We start from the raw sequence: 21395 nt of genomic DNA, 5'->3' as shown, positions 1-21395 counted from the left end.
AGTTTTCTTAGGAATATTTTTTTTCCGTGCAATATTACGTAACTAATTTTTTTTAATTAACATCAGTTAATTCTTTTAAAATTTATTTTATTTATCTAAAATTTTACGTCTTAAATAATAAATCTATAACTTAAATTCTAAACCATAAAACTAAACACTAAAATTTGCTAATATTAACTAATTAAAAATTAATTTTTATATTTTCTTTATTTTTTCAGATTTTAATTTTTATATATGAATTCTTCAATTCTTCCTTTATATTTTTGGTCTTTAATTTGTTGTCGGGTATGTTTTGGGTATTTTTATATCATGATCAACCTATTTTGTTGGCCAACTTTTTGATAGCGATCCTCCCCTGGGACAATTGGGCCTTATGAGGATATAAGTGAAAGATGATGAGGCCCATGTAGTGCGTGAACTAAATGAAAAGTGAAAAGCTTCAAAACAATAAAGAAATATCCCCACTTGTGCGGGGTTACCCGGCCTTGACAATGATCAAAAACAAAATTTAAAATAAAACAACATATGCCTTTAGTGTTGATGGTTGATTATGAATCTTTTAGTGTTGTATGAATGAATATGTAATATAAATATGTTGTGGTGTTGTAATACTTCAGATTGAGAGTTGTTCAATCTATCTAAAAAAACCATAAAAGAAGCAAAGGTTTTACAAGATGGCAATCATGAAAGCACGTTCAACAATCTTGAACGCACATTTGACGCAAATATGATTTTACGTTTGAATTTTCGTTCACCAAAAATAATAAATGGTAACTTTTGCATTTAATGATCATAATTAGAGAAATAATTAGAGAAATTTATTTTTTTTGTTAATTTTGCCCTTTATTTTCACTTGTAACCACAGATACTAGGAAAAATCATCAGAATTATTGTATTTGTTTTTGTATGGCTATACTTTATAAGCAAATTAGTATTTTTATCCATAATAATATTATGAGAATATAATTTTTTTAAAATTATGTCGATTTTATTCTGACATTATAGATTATAACACAAAATTTATAGAGTCAAACTACTTTTATAAGAAGGTCGTAGCCTTAGATTAAAAAGATCAAAATAATAAGTTTTTTAGTTATTATTTTCACGTAAAAGAGTTGAATTTTTACCTAATAATTAATTTAGCATTCATTATCTAAAACTTGAAATTAAAAAATTTAATTTGTATACTTTTATATTTGATTCAAATAAAAATAATTAATTTTCATGCTTGTTATTTAAAAATATTTTTTTGTCTATGTACATAAAAATATAATTAGATATTAGTATAAAAAAAATTATATTCATAATTATAAAATTAACTCAAAATTATTTTTTTTAAAATAATTGAATCTTGATTCTAATTATTAAACATAATATTAGTATTTTCTCCAAACTACATGTAATAAATATTTGAAATAAGAAAAGTAAAACTATAAATTAGAAAGATAAGTGGTGAAAATTTTAAAGGTTTAATTACTCTGTTGATTTTTATAGTTTTGCAAAATTTTCAATTAAGTCCTTACACTTTTTTTCTTGTAGTTGAGTCTCTGCATCAATTTTTTTTTCAATTAGGTCCCTTTTGACCGTAATTGGTTTAATTGTATCGGGACTCAATTAAAAAAAAATTAATACAAACACCCAATTAAAAGAAAAAAAAAAAGTAATAGAGGGATCCTCAAGAACAATAATCCTACAAGGTTATTACTTCAACAAAATTAAACTAGAGATTTACTTATGATACATACTTTTGTTGTATTAATAAAGGACCACCCTCAAATCGCACTTCAGATGCCATATTTGGCCGGTGCAACAATTACTTAATAGACAAAATTCAATTGTAAATATTATATAAATAACATTTTTTTATTAAAAAGAAAGGAAATGCCAAAATGGTATGCTTCAAAAACCATTAAATGATTTTCTCTACTACTCAAATATATTTTATGATGGACTCTATTGAATTCCGATTTTAAATTTGTTATACGTACTACCTATATTTTTAGTCCTTGAAAGACCTTTGAGACACTAAATTAGGTCTTTTGAAGGATTAACATGCTAATCTAATTTTTAAATGATGATAACTAATTTTAATATTCAAATCATTTTAAAATAAACGCTTATTAACAAATTAAACTAATTAAGTTCGTATGATAATAATTAAAAATGTTGTTTAGAAATTAATTTAGTATTGTGAACCATACAATCTAGTAATAAATTGCTGTTCAATAGCCTAGATTAGATATTTATATTACTTTGTATTAAAAAAAATTGTACTTCTTTATTCTATATGTTTAATTTCATTATAATTATTTTCTTAAAAAAAAAACCAAATTTATAAAAAAAAATTACTCATATAAATACGTTTTTATATAAAAATAATAATTAAAAAATTAATATATATTAGATTAAATTATTTAGTATTTCAATAGTGAGCTTATAAAAATGGCGTTATAATCATAATGATGTTTGTTGCCCTATTTTCTGTACATGCGCGATCTCTCATTGGTTCTGCTTGTGATGAGTTTTGACGTGTGCCACCAAATGGGTCACTCTATCTATATATCACTTTAATTAGTGGTGAGAGATTTGATTATCGTTTTGCCAATTTTGTTTGGCTCATTTTAATTTCTCGAATAAGCGTGCATATATTCACATATACCTATTTCTATACCCGGGTTCATTGTTTTTGCTACATTCACGCACCATTCTTTCTTTTTTATTTTGAATAAATGATTAAATTAGTCTTTAAGGTAATGTTTGGTAGAGAAATAGAGACGAAAAAACTGAGATTGAGAGATAAAAATTAAGAGATAGAGATTGAAATAAATCTCAGTATTCTATTTGGTGTAAAGTGGGAGACAGAAATTAAAACAAGAATGAAATTCTAATTTAATTTGTACAAAGAGTAAAATTAGAATTAATTAATTGAAATGAAGGTATTTTAGGTATAAAATATTATTAAAGTTTCGGTCTCCATCTCTAAAAATTTTAGTCTCCTGTGTCTCCATTTTTTGGAGGTATTGAATACTGAAATTTTGGAGACAGAGACAGAAATTTTAATACCAGTCTCTGAACCAATAAACATGATACTGAGTCTCAGTCTCCCAGTCTCTGTCTCAGTATCTCAAAACAAACGCTACTTAAAAGATCACTTATTTTTTAAATTGGTTTTCGAAAAATTGTTTTAATCAAATTCGTCCTTTAAAGATTTTAAATTAGTCATATGCTAGTCCTTCTATCATTTTGTTTATTTATAGTGTCAAAATTTGTTAATTTAACATATTAAGTGATATTCCACACACATCTAAAAATTTTAATTAATTATTAACATAATAAGTTTATGAAATTAAATCAAATCAAAATATAATTCAGAGAAGAACTTGAAGCATTGAAATATCTCAATTTGAAATTAATTTGATCTAATTTCATAAACTAATCATGTTAATGGTCAATTAAGACACTAGATATATGTTGGGGTGTCACCTAATGTATTATATTAGCAAATTTTGACACTATCAACAAACAAAGTGACGAAATGACTAACATAATTAATTTAAAATCTTTAAAAAATGAATTTATTGAGACGAATTTGATTAAAAAAATCTTTCGGAGTTCAATTTAAAAAACGAATAATTTTTCAAAGACTAATTTGACCATTTACTGTTGTGATTTTTCTTGTATTACTAACCATTATTATTTGCACACGTTTCATATGTATTTATAAATTACGCATATTACAATATGAAAGTAAAGCATGGTAATGTTTTAATTAATCCAAACAATAAAACTACCTAATATTCTCTACTAGTAACAAGCACATATATATAGAAATATTCTCTCCTCTCTCTCTCATTTGAAATGATGGTTGAAGTGAAGAATGTGACACAATTTGGAATATTGTACGTACAATGGCCACGCTATAAACAAAGTAAACTCTTTTTGTGGGCAAAGGCAAAAAATGAGCCACTTCTTTTTCAAAGTCATATATATATGTATCTATCTATATATCAATATCAATAGTGGCATGCTCCACATTGTTGCTTTTATTATTTTCTTCAATATGTTTCTTATATATATTCCTCTCCCTATGTTGTTGAATTATTACAATGAGTTGAAATTGAATGTTGTCCTTCTATGGTGCAACATCAAAAACTTGTGCCAAGATTTCGTCTCATAATGGCCTTTGATACACACGTATAATCAATCCTCCCTTTTGTTTCTTTCTTTTTTCAAACATACATATGTATCCGCGTTTGGAAATTAAAATGTTTATGTTATCTGTTACAGTTACAACGAACTTTTATTTTGGGAGTTAATTTGCCATTTTCGGCTGTTGGAGACTTCACTAGTAGTTGACCCCCATTTTAAGGGGCCCCTCAAAATTGTGATTTTTATTTATTATTATAATTCATTTTACAAAAAGAAATAAGTAACGTTCATTGCACCAGCTTTTCTAAGATTCTTTTACCACAAAAATATGCAATAGATATCCACATGTGTTATATATGTGTATGTTATATCTTGAATTTGGGTGTTTAAAGTGAAAAAAATTGGTAAAAAAATTTGGATGTTTAATATGTGTATCTTGATATCCCAATGAATTATCTTTTTTTTTCTCAGATAAAAGGTCCTCTAATAAAAGCACCAAAGTAATAATTCATAATGTGCCTCTTTTGATTATGACAATTTTTTTTTCAATTATGGTTAAGAATTTTGATCCGAGACGGAGAATTATTTAAACAAGTTACAACCAACACATAATATCAAAAAGACTATTCCTAAATACTAATTATATTTAATTACTTAAAAGACACTCTCCTTCAATCAAACCACATAACTATTTCATTAATTTATATATATATATAATTATAACTACTAGATTATATACAACATATCATCATCAGTTATACTAAATCATACAAAATTTATCACCATCTTTTATTACTTGTCTTCAATTCTCAATCAACGAAAATTTATTGGGATTTGTCAATATAAACTCAATATTTCTGATCATTTGCGATAAATTCCTTAGCCTGTATCTTTTAAAGTATTGTGTTTATAAACTCCTAGTGTTCTCCCTTTTCTTTTTGATGATGCTTTCCTGTACAATTCTTATGATAAATTGCTCAAATTTTTCTAATGATTTTTCAATTTACAGACAAACAATAAGTGAAATATTAATTAAAATTTATCTTTTATACAAAAAAAAGATTGTATTTATTCAAATAATGTAAATTTTCTACTATTACTAAAATATTTATTTTTATTTTTCTTTATTTGTATTTTTTTTTTAGGAAAATTATTATGAAATGAAATAAGCACTATTTATTTTTTAATTGTAATTTAAATTTTAAATTATGCAAAGAGAAAAATTTAAGGGTCAGCATAATTTAATATTTTTAGTTATTAGTCCAATTTTTTAATCTAACAATTTATTAATATATTTTTAAACCATATTTTCAAATATTGCTAACTAATCACCTGCCAAAAATAATAAATTTTATGTTGATCTTCTAACATTTTTCATAGGAAAAGTCTAGGGGACCAGCAATTTTATTGAATTTTGGCCAGCATGTAACCAGCAGAGAAAGGTGAGTCATTAGAGCAACTCCAATGCTAAGAAATAGAGTTCCTCTTCTGACATATGGGGACTCAATTACCATTGGAGTGAAAAGGGAAAGAGGACTCTTCACGGGGATCAAGGTTGAGAGTCCCTCTAAACAGGGACTTGCAACAACCAATAAAATTATGCCATGTGATAAGTTAATAAAAAAAATAATAAATATATTAAATATATATATTAAATACTTATATATCTATTTAATTAATTATTTATATTAATTATTTAATAATTAGTTATATTAAATTATAATTAATATAAAAAATTATGTTAAATTAATATTAAATATTATTTATATTGTTATATTAAATCATAATTAATTAAATTTATTTTACATAAAAAATAAATTTAATTTTTATATATTATAAAATAATTTTTAGTTGAATTATTTATTTTTATTTATAAAATTTAAAATACTAATCAAATTTAAGATAAAGTTAGTTCCTTCTAATGGAGAAGAGAGAGATTCTTTGAGTTTCTATTTATTGGTTATGACGCAAAATCTGATGTGGAGTTACTTTTTATGACAGGTGGGCCATAAATAGGGACTGAAATGAGTTCCCTACTGGAGATGGTCTTAGATGAAATCTCATACCAATCTCACACCATTAAATTATCATTGATGGCTATTTGATGGCTACCAATCACAAAAGTTGCTGGTCCCCTAGCATTGCTCTTTTTCATAAATATTAAATCCTAAAAAAAAAAATTCAAGTTCTTCTTTTTAAAAATAAATAATAATGTCGAACGTGACTCAAATTAAATCTGTGCTTTAACAGAGTGTAAGTTGTTTCAGGAGAAACTCAAAACACTCGAGGAAATTTTTTTTTTTGTTTCTATATGAGCACTTCTTAAAAAAAAAATTTGAAACAAAAAAGCTCAACACATTAAAATAGAACATACAAAAGAAAAAAAGTAACATAAAAAGCTACAAACAATTATAGAATAAAAATATCAGAACCACGTCATTCTGTGTAGCTCAACACAGAATTATAGAATAAAAATTATATTGATACTATAGAAACCATTTCAGATAGGTGGAATTAAATTATTTCATTAATTTTAGCCATTAATTTATATATATATATATATATATATATATATATATTTTAATTAATAAACACCTTAATTTTCTGGCAACTCCAGTGCTACCATCAGTCTCCCACAGGATCACAACCACGTCATTCTGTGTAGCTCAACACAGAATTATAGAATAAAAATTATATTGATACTATAGAAACCATTTCAAATAGGTGGAATTAAATCATTTCATTAATTTTAGCCATTAATTTATATATATATATATATTTTAATTAATAAACACCTTAATTTTTGGCACACTTAAAACACCTTTATTCCTTTCCCTGCAAAAACCATCGTGAATCAAATGTTAGTTTTTCTTATAACTTCCAAAAAGACACCAGCAGTATTCATTCCACCAACCTTTTCATGTTTCTTTTTCCCATAATTAAAATATCTAAATTTCTCTGGTATTTATGCGTGCGTTTGGAAATAATATATATCCCTTATAAAGACGCCTAAACTTTTTCATCCACACATTAATGTATTAGCAGCAGTAACGTGTCTTTTTAAATGTGTTTATTCATTAAAAATGTGTAATACAATAACAAATAAAAATTCAATTAAAATTTTAAGTGTTTTATACTCTAACGGAAATGTGCTGGGTTCAAAATTTCCAGATCTCCAATATATATTAGTAGACTTTAAAAGTCTAAATATCTTCTTTTAATTTGTTTGGTCCAAACTGCTGTATATGCTAGCTTTAGGGTTTTCATATATATCTTAAACAACAACGGATTTTTTTTATTTTTATGGTATATTTTTTTTTATTAAAGATAGGGAGACTCGAATCCGCGACTTCTTAGATGAGTATAGAAAGACTATGCTATTTGAGCTATAACTTATTAGCTATTTCTTATAGTATTGCCCAACTCAATATGTTTAGGATTAATTTATTGTAAATTTGAGTTTTATTTATTTTATTATTAGTCAATAAATTATTATATATACAAGGCAAAATTTAAATTCTTGATATTTAATTAAGAAGAATAAAATAACTATTCAATCAACCCAAATCGGTTAAACAACAAAGAATTTAATAAAATATAAAAGCACTATATATATTGACAACTCGACAAAAACAAGAGCAATGCAAGTTTAGGATTAGGATATCCCAAATTGATGAATTTATCATGTATATAAAAAGAAAAAAAAATTTCTATAAAAAAATCATCCAAACTAAAAAAAAATAAAAAACTCTTAAATGAGAGAATGTATGAGAGATATATATTCAAATGATGAAATTTTTATTTGTAAAAGAAAATAAACAAACAAATGTAGACTTTTATTCACATGAACATATTTTTATATAAAAATAATAATTAAAAAGATTATTAAATAATTTAATATATTTAATTAAATTATTTGATATAATATAAAAATAATATATACTCACATTTTATAACTATTATCTTCACATGAATAACAATAATATATAGTTATTGCTCTGTAAAAACTGTGTCATATATATTTTTTTCAAGATCCCTTCAATTCGTATATACATTAGAATCTTATCGGGTATATCTAATTCTAATATCTCATTACTCAGCGTTTCATTGTCAAAATGGCCTTTTTTTTCTCTCTTTTTCTCCTTATGTTTTTTTTTCCTTAAAAAAAAAATCTTAACGGGTGTTTTTTTATTATATATATAGGTTTTAATGTAAAAATATTGAACAATAGAAAAGAATTTAAAACTACCGATTCTTTTAAAGTTTTAATATTAATGATTGTCTTTAAATTAGAGCAATTTTTTTATTACTCTCTAAAATTTGTCAATATGTAACTATCTTTTAGAATGAAAATTTTAATCTAATAATATTTAAAAATATTATTTATACACTAAAATCAATCATCATATATTTATATATAAATACTATATTTATTAAACTACTCTTTCACCTTAACCCAGGACAACAATAAAAAAAGATTTAACTAAATATACAGTTAAAAAGAAAATTGTACGATATCAAAAGAGCCAAAACACTCTCTAACATCCCCACGTTGAATACTAGGTGTTGATCATCATATAGAAAAAAAAATTAAAACAAATAAAATTAAAGAGTAGACAAGATTTGTTCTAATAAAAATGTGGGTACTCCTTGCGATTTTGTTCTTCCTCTTCAGGAGTGAAGCCATGATCTTTAATGTTCAAGATTCTGCGTATCTCATCTATTTTCTTTCCCTTTATCATATTTTTTATAGTTCTGTATATCAGATCCAAGAGATTTCTAATCTCAAGATAATTTGCTGCCATCAACAAATCATAAAGGCCGTTAGAATCAACATTGAGAAATTGAGCATCCCAAGCCTCAAGATCTTCTTGGTTGTCGTTGTGGTGGTGAGTGTGGTATGTACAATAATCGATGACCTTCTTGAGAGTCTTGGAGTCAACGCAATCCAATGGAATCTTGCTCTCTTCATAGTTGTACGACCCATCTTCGATCATGTTGTTTATGATCACCGAATGTTGCACCATCACTTGTTCTTCCACACTGAAAATCTCCTTTTCCGAACTGCATAGCATGATCTTCTTCAACGGCGAACCCATCACTAACAATAATAATAATGTATTGCTTCAACTGTTTGATTAATCAGAAAACCAAAAGTGTTTGGAGTTCAAGGACTATGCGTGTATGGTGTATTTTTTGATTGATTGAATTATAAGAGTAAAACTAAATATATATAGAGTATTATTTACGAAAGATAAAAGTAAAGATAAGATAAAAAGGTAACATAAAGATAAGATAAGACGATAAAAGCTAAAATTAAAACTGAATTTATGAATTCTGTTGGACTGAATTTGTGGGTCATAAGACTTTTTTATTGTTGTTAGGACTAAAGTAGAAGAGTAGTTTAATAATATTGTTTAACTTATTTTTAATGTGTATTTTATATTTTAATATATATTTTATACTAATAACTAATTTTAGTATATACTTTGTATAGTTGAATAATATTTATCATTTTGGAGTTTCAAAAATGTAATACTTATTATAATTGATTCTTTATTTGTCAATTTTACAATCTTTTGAATAATGAACATGTTAACAAATAAATGAAATAATTAGTAATGCAAAAATCTCTTTTTGCCAACAGTTTGATCTATATAATTGAACATCAAAATATGAATGTACATTTTATAGTCAAATAAATGTCATCTTACACTATATAAAATGAAGTGATTAATATTCTTACAATAATCGCTTCATAATTAGCACAGCCTCATCTTCATTTACAACTAACGAAACAATTATTAGAATTATGATTAGGTTGTATAAGCTTTGGTCCAAATCTAATGAGAACGGATCAAAGCAAAGCTTCTGATTGATACTCTGTCACTTCATTCATGTACGGACATGAAGAGCTCACAAAGCCATTTACCAAACGTAGATACGTCTTTAGATCATGACACGTGGCAACATCTCCTTTCTTGAGGTACGGTGATTCCTTGCTACTAAGCCTCAGCTCTTGTCCTACGTCAGCATACACCAATTGCATGTCCTCCACGCGCTTATGAAACCAGCTCTGCAAGCGTGCCACGTGGACATCCCCGATTCTTGCCACGTCATCATTCTTCACCACAAAACCTGGAACCCTTGTGATGACATCATCAGAGTTAACGATTCTCAGAATTCTGGTCCCACTTTGTTCCAGTTGGTTCCGGAACACGTCATTTCCCACCCTGGGCCCACCAAAAGAAACCACGGTAACCATTGGTGCATTTTTTAAGGTGGCGGTTATATCATACGCGCCAAGGATGGCGAGTGCAGCTCCAAGGCTATGACCAGTTATAGTTAAACTAAGTGGCTCATCACCATAAGATTGGATTATTCTTGCAATTTCTTCCCTTATCATGTCTTGTAAACTTGGATTTGTAGCTGTTTTAGACACATAAAGACTCAAAAATCCATTTTCCACCATTGCCCTAGCAGAATTATTATCACCACCGGAGTTGTTGTCATCAACATTGTTATCCTTACTCATATGATTAGGTAATTTTGTTAACGTAGCGCGTAAGTTTTCCAACCACTCTAAACAGGTGGATGTTCCTCGGAGAGCAATCACCACGTCGCGTCGGCCAAGACGTGCGATTTCTTCTTTATCTTGACAAACTGCCACGTAACCAATCCAGCTAGACTGATTGCGTGGCAGTTCATACATCTTATTAATCCATTTTGGTAACCGAATCCCACAAGTGGCGCGCAAATTCTTGGTTATCTTGTATCCGGAGTTATTTAGACCGCATCTAGATAAGAGTGAGGTCTTGGGGAAACGACACGTGGCGTAAGTGGGAGAAGAGGGGTCAAAGTCAAAGGAATGGTAAGCAGCTTCAACAAATTGGCCGTATCTTAGAATCTCCCATCTTAGGTTATCATCAAGAGGATCAAGCAAGCCTTCCCAATGGTTGATTCCTTGGTATTGCATCCACTTATGGCCAAGTTTGGGAGAGTGGCATTGCTCAAATTGACTCTTGAGACGACCCCATGAGAGCTTAGATTTGTTGAATGACAAACTAGTAGAAGTGGTGTCGCTAGTGATAGTAGCATTATTATTTTGGAAATTTGGGTTGCATTTGGCTTTAGACATAGAAGAATAAAAGGGGATAGTAGAGTTTGGTTGATGATGAGTAGGTAGAGATGCAAGTAGCCTCATTATATATATATATAGAGAGAGAGAGAGAGTCTTTTTTGCTATTTGTGATTAGGATGTATCTTTGGTAGTGCCTTATAATCACACACAAATTGCTATCTTATGGTGTTTTGCATTGCATGGCATTTATATGAGTAAAGTGATCAAAGTGGACGGTGGTGGACGAGAGCGAGAAAAAGTGAGAGGGAATAAGCGAGTGAGATGAGGTTCGTACTTACTACTTAGTGACGATATATTTGTGCTCGATTTAAATAGAATCTTTTTCCCCCCTTGGCTTTTTACATGACATGTCATACACTCATACTAATTAAAATACTACGTATATATATACTGAGCATTATAGTTTTTTTTTTTAAAGCATTTGTAATTATGGTTCATCTTCAAACATTTTTTATTAAATAAAAATATTATATTTTTTGCTAATTAAATAATTTTTAGTATCTTATTCTTTATATTTTATATGAATAATTCAAATCTAAAAAAAATAATGTGTTAATTGACATTTCTAATAATTAGTTATTTTTTAAGAAACATTATATTTTTTATTTTTTTCAAAACACATTAGTACTCACTATAATTATTTATATAAAAGAGTTTTATACTGATATGTTAAACAATATATTTGAGTATTAATTTTTTCATTTTTCACGGAGTGTAGAATTTGAACTTTCAACACTTACTTAAGTAAACTAATGAGTTAACCACCAGACTAACTCAACTTAATTAAAAAAATTGTTAATTTTATTTGCATATTTGTCGCACTTAAGTTTATTTTGGTCAGTGTCTAGTACCCAAAAAGCCCATACCAGAACATTAAACCCATACCCCCAACTCGACTCGAACTTGATCGATCTCCCTTCTTCTCCAAAATTGGCTAGCTGCAACTCCACTCCATTTCCATGGCCGAAGCTTCTATCAAATTGACTCCGCAATGTCGCCTCCCCCATGCAAAGAAGAAGCAGCTCTCATACCTCATCATCACTGTATCGACTAATTATGTGCGTTGTCGCAATGCGAACCACCGTCATCGTTGAAAATCATCACCATGTTTTCTTCACCGCCACTTGCTACAATTCCATCCTGGCCATGGCGAAGAATTCTTGACTTCTCTCTAATCGGATTTTCTGGGTTTACTTCAATTTCTCCTATACTTCTTGGCATGCATAGTTGGATGTCATCTTCCTGATGCTGCCGATGAGTACTCTTGCTGCCTGCACTAGTGTTTCTCAACCACAACCACCTTCCCTCGTCGTCGATGCTCATGACCCTCCAATCTCTTCCGTCTTGCAGAATTTTCTCTCCTCTATTTTCATTAAGTTTGCCCACCATTGACAGTTCTTGATGGTGATGCTGTTGCATATTGTTTTGAGTCTGATAATAAGATTCGACGTCGCACCGCTATAAATTTTGGTTGCTGTTTCTTCCTCTCCTAACTGGGGATTGGCTTCCTCCTTTGCTATCACCTCTTCTGTCATCTTCAGTGTCCAAATTGCATACATTTATGCTTGTGGTCTGCTCTTCATGACTTCGACTTATTCTCATTGCCTCTATTTAAAACCATGCTGACTCTTCCTGGTGGTTTGAAATCTCATCGAGACCCTAGATTATTCGCTGCAGCTAATTTTTCTATGGAATAATGGGTTAAGACATTACCTTCTTTGGGTACCCACGTCATACCACATTTATCAGAGTTCTCCATCAATAATTTAATATCCTGGAGTATAGATTGTATTTTACCTATATTATCTCTGGATTTAACAGCTTGTGTTATGGTAGGTGAATCAGTCTCAATGGTTACATTTTCTATTTGCAAATTTTTTGATATTATCAGAACATTTCTAACTGTCATTGCCTCTGCTGCTAATGCAGAACTAGCCTTGATCCTCATTGCAAAACCTGTAATCATCTTCCCCCTGTGATTCCTGACTACTGTCGATATTGCTCCACTTCTAAAACTCTTGTTATATGCTGCATCAACATTAATCTTGACTCAATTTAATGGTGGTGGTCTCTAGGCAATCCTCCTAGCCCTATTCTTTTTAGTCCTATGTGATTTTATTCTTTGTTGTTCTTCCTTATCTGTGAAGTCCTGTTCCATAAGCCTAGTTCAAATTATAGTTGTCTTTGGATTAATACTGATATTTTAATGAACTGCGTGATTTCTTAATTTTCATATCTCCCATGTTAGGAAAGTTAGTTTGCTGATGAGCCTATTTTAACTTTCTCCCTCCTCTTCTCTAATTCTTTTTATCGGTTTAAGCATTCATGCACCAAAATTTGTAATTGTCTGTAACGTTGGACTATATTAAACTCGGAATTCAAACTATACCATCCTAGTCCATAGACATAATAGCATTGCATGCTCTATTGTCTTTGGTTCCTGCAAATAAATAGAACATATAAGACTATTTATAATTTTCTTCTTATACAAATGAGCATTATGATACGATTTTGTGAAACTATAAAAAAATGTTGAGCTTGCTTAATTTTACTTGTCCAGCCAAAAAATAAAAAAGAAAATAAAAATAAAGTTACATCCTTAGTAACGGTGACATATAATTTGTAAACAGAAAAATATTATTAAATCAAAGTTGTAGGTTTAAATTAATTTGAGTTAGTCTAATAATTAGTTTATTATTAATCTATTTAAATAAATTTTAAAAATTTAAATTCTGTCTTATATATGTAATAATCTATTGACGAGTGATAAATTTTTAAATAGAGCTATATATAGAATAAATTGATTTTTAGTCCAACGAATTTAGAGATATATCATAGAAAAAATAATAATTATTGATTTAATTGTTAACACCGGAAGAAAATGTTGGTTTAATTTATGTAGTAAATTATACAGTAATTATTAAAAATCATTTTTAATAATAATAATAAGTACGTAGTATTCACTATTTAGTGAAAAAAAAATCTGTAAAACCAAATAAAAGATGATAAATAGAATGTTCCAAAATTATTAGTGGCGGCATATATAACTGTATAAGGCATAAGGGTGAGCCGGAGATGTGGCTAATAATTTCGAGGAAAATGGTGGGACCAAAACAAAATACATCAATTAATGGATAATAATTAATGACAAATAGAATTTGAGTTCTCAGTCACTAATTAATACAGTGCTACTCGGCTTTGTCCGCGTTAAAGGGAGAAAAGGTCAAAGCAGTCAATGGTCAAACTGAAGAATTGAATGAGTCAAGGTTAAAACTTACTGCATACTTGTATTCACCATATTTAAATTGAGTGGTGATAGGAGGACATGTCAATAATATGTTTAATAATTCTTTTAATTTTTAAAAGACAGAAAAAAATAAAACAGTATTTAAAAATTTTAAAAATAAAAAATGTAGAATATTCATCATTTTCTTTTGAATTTATAAAGTTTTATACTGTCTTAAGGGCGTCTTTAATGAATTGAAAATATTTTTTTTATCTTTTCAACAAAAAAATTTCAATTTTTACACATTTAAAGAACATTTTAAAGAAAATTTTAATTTATGTCTAAAAAAAATTTATATATATTAAGAAGAATAAAAATTATTAATTTTATTTTGATATTGAAAATAAAAAAGATATAATAAAATTTTACTTTATTCAAAATGAGAAAAATAAATTAATATGTAAAAAAAATATTTATATACTCATAAAAATAAGTGTTTATAACGAGTCTAGATTAATCGAATAATTAGCCCACTCTTAAAACAAAAGTGTTTAAGACACTCAATAAACCAATAAAAACTTGGACGGAGGAAAATTGCACAAAAATTTAAAAATATAAAAAAAAATTGTCAAAATAATGTATAAAATGTTAATGTGCATATAGATGATGAGAAATGCTATTTGTCTTTTAAATTTTTAGTTTTAATCAATTTTTTAATTTAAAATAATATTATTTAATTAATTTAAATATCTATTTTTTTAGGAAGTTACTTATTTTTTTTTATAAAAAGTTACTTATTTTTTAATTTTTTTTCTAAAAATTGAATAATAAACAATTTTTAAATAATACCTAATTGCACTGATAGATAATTACTACATTTTATTTTAAACCATAACGGAATTGCTTCTAAAACAAAGCTTCATGAATCGTATCTTGTGACTTGTGCGATGAATGTGGAGCAAGTGTAATTGGGGCATACGGGGTTTTGTGGGGTTGTTAAATAAGCACTATGATATTTCTGTTTCATTATCATAGACATTTTGTGTAACCTTATGTAATTCTATCACTGTATCGAAATAAGATTACGTTTTCTTAAATGGAAAAAAAGAAAAGCCGTCAAAGAAACAGTAAAGGAAAATCCTAAACAAGGAAAAAGAAAGAGATTCAATAATGCGTAATTGGGCTGGCAAGATGGTTCAATATTATTGCCACTACTATTCATTCTTATCCTTCATCATATCTTTATTCACTAACAACTAGTTAACAAGTACACACTTTAGAGTATTATTTAATTATATTTTTGAGACCCTTAATGTTTCCTTTTTTTTTTTTTTTTTTTCTGTCTTTCTTTTCTTACCTATTTGGACTAAAGTTCACCATAAAGAATAACATTTGTGGATTAAAGCACGTTGCTTTTTTACTTTTCTTAAACGAACAGGTATTAATTAATTAATAAAAATAATTAGCGTCAGCATGCATTTGTTGGATATTGAAGAATAATCCGACTAACATTTAGTATAATAATTTATTTATTAGCATCAATTCTCTGTTTCTTTCAATGTGGAAATCGATTCTAAATTCTGCATCATTATATAAAGAAAATGAGAAGGACGGTTCAAATAATATCTTCCTTTGCGTTCATTATTGTTCCTTAAAAAATTGCATGTTTCTTTAATTTAAAAAATTCTCCATTATAAATTCAATTAATTAAATTGAGTATAATATTTTTTAGTAATACCTAAAGTAATTCCTAAAAATTTTTTGGTCGAATATTTTAATTTTTTAACAAATTTTAATCACTAAATTAGTCTCTAAATTTTATTTTGTAAACAAATCAATTTTTACATCAAATTGTTCGTTTATATTCAGAGATTGATACAAAAATTTTAAATTTTTTTAAAAATTATTGTTTCTTTATCAAATAACAACATATATAAATTGATTTATCTAATTTTTTATCAGAATAAAAAGTTAGAAGCTAATTTAGTTATATATTAAAATTAAAATGTGTTTGAGGATTAAATTGTCTAACTAAAATAATTTAAAAATTGATATGAGATATTAGGCCTTTTTTTCAATAAATCCATCCTCAGTCGGTCAGTCCCTTGTTCTAATATCGTTTTTCCTGATATAATAGGTTTTATTCCAATCTCTAGCAAAACTAAACATAATTTAAGGTATGTAATATGATCAAGGGAAAAAGAAAAGGAAACAATCAATAATAATAGATTAATAGTGATAAAGGATATTACCAATTTAATGGGAGAATTATTTTTGATATTACATATTTTGTTGGATAATTTACACTAATAAAATAAATAGAGTTTAAAATTACGCAAATATTTTAAATCAGAATTGGTTACACGTCATGTCCTAAACATTTTTATATAAATCAAATTAATTTAACTTTGATTTACTACTAGTACAATATATATATATGGTAGATCGAATCAATTACATGTAAATAGTGTAAATAAGATTTGATTTATATAGAAATGTATAAGAAGACTCGTGTAATCAATTATGATTTAAAAAATATCTATATAATTTTAATCTCTATTTATTTTAGGTAATTGCTATAGTATTTAAAAATATTTGTCTAACATATTAAAAAGAATTAAAAATTAATATTTAGTTTTAGAATATAAAAAAATAATTATTAAATATTTAAAATTTTTCATAAAAAATAAATTAAACACTAATTTATAAATACCAAAAAATTTACCTTATTTTATTAGCGTAAAACTTTGTTGATTGGCTTTTTATGCTAAGTGCTAATCCACTTTATTATTTTTGTGGTTTTCCAAAGCTTTTGTATTCTTTCGTCATCAGTATAAGAAAATCTAGATTCCTAAGTATCTTATTCGGCGATCACGCCCTCCATAAAGGAATGAGCAAAGCAACTTTGTCAACATTGTACGGTTCCAAGCATCATTACTATCTCTAGAATCTGGAATAATTATTAATTAGACTTCTCTAATGATTAAGTAATCAATAATAAGAAAGAGAATCAAGCAATCTAATCAACTAAGATTTGGATAATTCGATTTGCTTAGGTGGGTGGGTGTGACAACTAGACCTACAGGGGAATGGATTAGGATAACTTGGATTACCTGATTACTAATTTTCTTTTTATCCAAAAATTAAACTGATCTGGCATCAATAATCTTAATAAAATACTAGTGTCCACCTTTTTAATATGATTTTAACAAATCTGAAATTAATTAGTTAAGATTGTAAATTTATAGATTTTGTGTTTAAATCTTATAAATAATATGTTAAAGAGTAAAGTAACAATTTAATTCTTAATCAATTGTGTAAAAAAAATTGTTATTAAATAATTAAAATGATTAAATAAGTCTCTAATATTTACTTTCGATAAACACGTTAAATTCTTATGTCAAAAATCACTTGACGTCAGAGAAAAATCTATTTATCTAATTTAAAAAATTTGAAGATTTAATCTGTCACCAAAATGTTTGATATTCAAAGTCACTCAACTGAGAACAGTTCAACTACAATCCTAGTGTATTAACTGGTCTTACAGTTGCTGCTGATGACAACTGCTTCTGTTTTTACTACAAGTAGTCTTTTAAAACTTTAAATTAAACAAATTAGTCCATGTATACTTATAGTATAATATAATTTTTAATTAAAAGACATTATATATCCAACAGAAATAAATATTAGAGATTTATTTTGATTATTTTCATTCTTTATAAATAAATTATTTGTTCATTGTAAAATTTTTTAAGGATTAAGTTGTCATTTTACTATATGATAAAAGGTATTCCAAGAATTAGGAACTAAAGTTTATACACTAAACTATTACACAATTCCTATATGTAATTCAAAATGCTCTATGTACACACTAAAATTCAGCCATCAAATTAATTATTGTATATATATGAGTATATTTATATTGACAAGAGAGATACAACTAACCATGCATCTCCAATTAATTGAATTAGTTAGAATAGCCAAGGGTAGTTAACGATAGTTAGGCTTTCCATAGAATTAGTTACATTCACTGCTATATATACCAAAGCCTAACTTGTGTATTAAACAACAATCATAGTGTAAAACTCTATATTACTTGCATTATAAGAAATCATATTTGCTCTCAATTTCTTCACTTCTCTATGTTCTATTTCAATTTTTCATATCAATTCAAGAACTTCAATATAGTATCAAGAGCTTAACTCTGATTCATGGTCGAAATTATTCCTTATTCCCCATAACTTCTGGCAACAAGCTTTCCATTCTATTTCTGTTCTTGATAAGCTTGATATAAAAGATATATTGTGTATGTATTATGTTTAGTTCCTAGAGTACGAGAGAAGTTGATGAAAAAAATGAGTAAAATTTTTTTTGGCATCTTTTCTTTTTTAATTTACACAACTTGTATCTTAACGATTGGAAAATGACAATCTGTCCCTTATCTTTTCATTTTATTAGACGCATGGGCCCTTATCCTTCCTTTTTATTAGATACATGTGCCCTTGTGTAAGAATTTTCGACAAAAGATGATGAAAAATACTTACATGTGAGAGAAAGTATGAGGAGCTAATGGAATATTTATACAATGTGTACAATGAAGGTTTATGGAGTATTAGAGATATAACCATTAGTGTTACCTTTTCCATCAGCTGAAGCTTTTGGGATGAGTGGTATCATGACATGGTATTAGAGCGCTAGATCCAAAAGGTCAAGAGTTCAATCCTTGGGTGAACCCCAAAATCAGTTTAAGCTTTTGTAACTCAATATTCCATTGTTCACATTGTACAAATAGTCCATTGTCTCCCTAGCGAGACTCTACATGTGATGTAACTTGCATGATGTAACCTTCATCAGTCCTACCTACGTGAATAATAACTATTCGATTGAGACTATTTAGCTCATGCATAATCATCAAATCAATGTCACAATCAAATGGTTATTATCTATCCGAAGCATTGTGACATCAGGACGTCACTTGGGCTCACCAATATTTCACCATAAACCCACCTTGGTTGGCCAAGCCAAGAATGCACCTTTTACTCTTAAAGAGCCTGCACCTCTTACTCTTAAAGAGTCTAGAGGAAAATAAACACACAGCTTATTTCATATTCAAATCAACTTCAACTCTATTTCATAAATAAAAGGTACTTGGACGATGTAGGACTAATACATAACACAAAATTCACTATCCTAAATAATATGGGACTTGTATTCCCTTATTATAATTAACTAATATAATTAACCTACTAACTCTATTTGTTCCTGCGTCATTCTCCTTGGGTTGAAAGAACTCTTGCGTGAAAAGACTTGTGACATCAGATGATCAATCTCATTGATGAATCCACACCAAAAGATCCTATTGGTGACTCCACACCAAAGACCCGCACTCACAAATCAGATAAAATTTTACAGACCCGTGGCGGCAGACGATCTCATTGACGAATTCACACCAAAAGATTCTATTGACGAATCCACGCCAAAAACCTGCACCCACAAATCAAATAAAATTCTACTAAAGCAAAGTGAAAGCCATAAGGACCGACCTTGCTCTGATACCAAATGATAAAGAAATAAAAGGATAAATAAGACAAGAATTGAAATTGAATAGAAAAGATACATTGAAATTGAAATAAAAACAAAAAGATAGGTTGAAATTGAATACAAAGAGAATCACTTTACTTTCTACCCAATTTCTTGACGCAACAAGAAAAGGACTCCTCAACCTAACTTGTCAACGCCATAGTTTGAAAATTGAATCGAAGGGACTTCTCAACCTTCTACCCAATTCCCCGATGCAACAAAAGAGGGACTCCTCAACCTCAATTGTCCACACTATGGTTTCATCACGAAACCAAAAAAAGGGTTTTAAATCTCTAAATCATTCTATACTATAACTACCCTAATTTATGAGGTATTTATAACCTTTTATTAGGTTAAAATATAGAAAAACCCATAAACATAAGACTCAATTTAGTAATTAAATAAAAAAATCAAAATACATCAAATTAAATTAAAATATTCTAAAAATGTAAACTAATATCTTCTAAATAATACTTGAACTCTTCATATCTCGAACATTTGAAACACGTATCATTGATTTCGTGATGAAACCATGGTGTAGACAATTGAGGTTGAGGAGTCCCTCTTTTGTTGCATCGGGGAATTGGATAGAAGGTTGAGGAGTCCCTTCGATTCAATTTCCAAACTATGGCATTGACAAGTTAGGTTGAAGAGTCCGTTTCTTGTTGCGTCAAAAAATTGGGTAGAAAGTAGATTGATTCTCTTTGTATTCAATTTCAATCTATCATTTTTATTTCTATTTCAATTTCAATGTATCTTTTTTTTATTTAATTTGAAATCTTATCTTTTTTATTATCTTTTATTTCTTTATCACATTATTTTGATGATTGTATAAACAATAAATAATCCCAATTAAATAATTATCATCAAATATAGGACGGGTGAATGCTAGATCATACAAGTTAATATCATACGCAAGCATTTTTTGTTATTTTTTATCAAAGATTTTTATAAAAGAGCTCATGCATCTAACGAAAAGGAAAAATAGGAGGCAAATTTTCAATTTATTGTCTAAATTGAAAAAAGATAGAAACAAAAAAAAATTTATTCCAAAAAAAATGTGTCTCATCATCAATGTACATATAAATTGAAAGATTGTGCAACTTATTACATATATAATGTATGACACATATACTTTCTTAAATAATAAGTTCTGTGTTCATGTATATGTTGCATGCATTTTAGATATGATATTTGTCAAATATTTATTTATTTGACATGTTTATTTTTTATGTTCTAACTTTATAATAAGAGAAACAATAAAAAATATTTTTTTAAATATATATAGATACATCCAAA

General features: G+C 27.7%; 2 protein-coding genes across 2 annotated transcripts; both read right to left on the bottom strand.

Moving 5' to 3' along the window:
* Positions 1-8777: 8777 nt before the first annotated feature.
* Positions 8778-9248, bottom strand: LOC112743292 (SKP1-like protein 12). The gene has a single exon (XM_025792510.1). The coding sequence runs from the start codon at positions 9246-9248 to the stop codon at positions 8778-8780; it is 471 nt and encodes a 156-aa protein (XP_025648295.1).
* A 679-nt stretch (positions 9249-9927) lies between these two features.
* LOC112740664 (phospholipase A(1) DAD1, chloroplastic-like) lies at positions 9928-11294 on the bottom strand. The gene has a single exon (XM_025789262.3). The coding sequence runs from the start codon at positions 11285-11287 to the stop codon at positions 10007-10009; it is 1281 nt and encodes a 426-aa protein (XP_025645047.2). The 5' UTR covers positions 11288-11294; the 3' UTR covers positions 9928-10006.
* Between the last annotated feature and the right edge of the window lie 10101 nt (positions 11295-21395).

The sequence above is a fragment of the Arachis hypogaea genome, chromosome 14, assembly GCF_003086295.3.
Source record: "Arachis hypogaea cultivar Tifrunner chromosome 14, arahy.Tifrunner.gnm2.J5K5, whole genome shotgun sequence".
NCBI classification, from domain to species: Eukaryota; Viridiplantae; Streptophyta; class Magnoliopsida; order Fabales; family Fabaceae; genus Arachis; species Arachis hypogaea.
The sequence above is the reverse complement of the archived record's forward strand: the minus strand, read 5'-3'. Positions and strand labels throughout refer to the sequence as shown.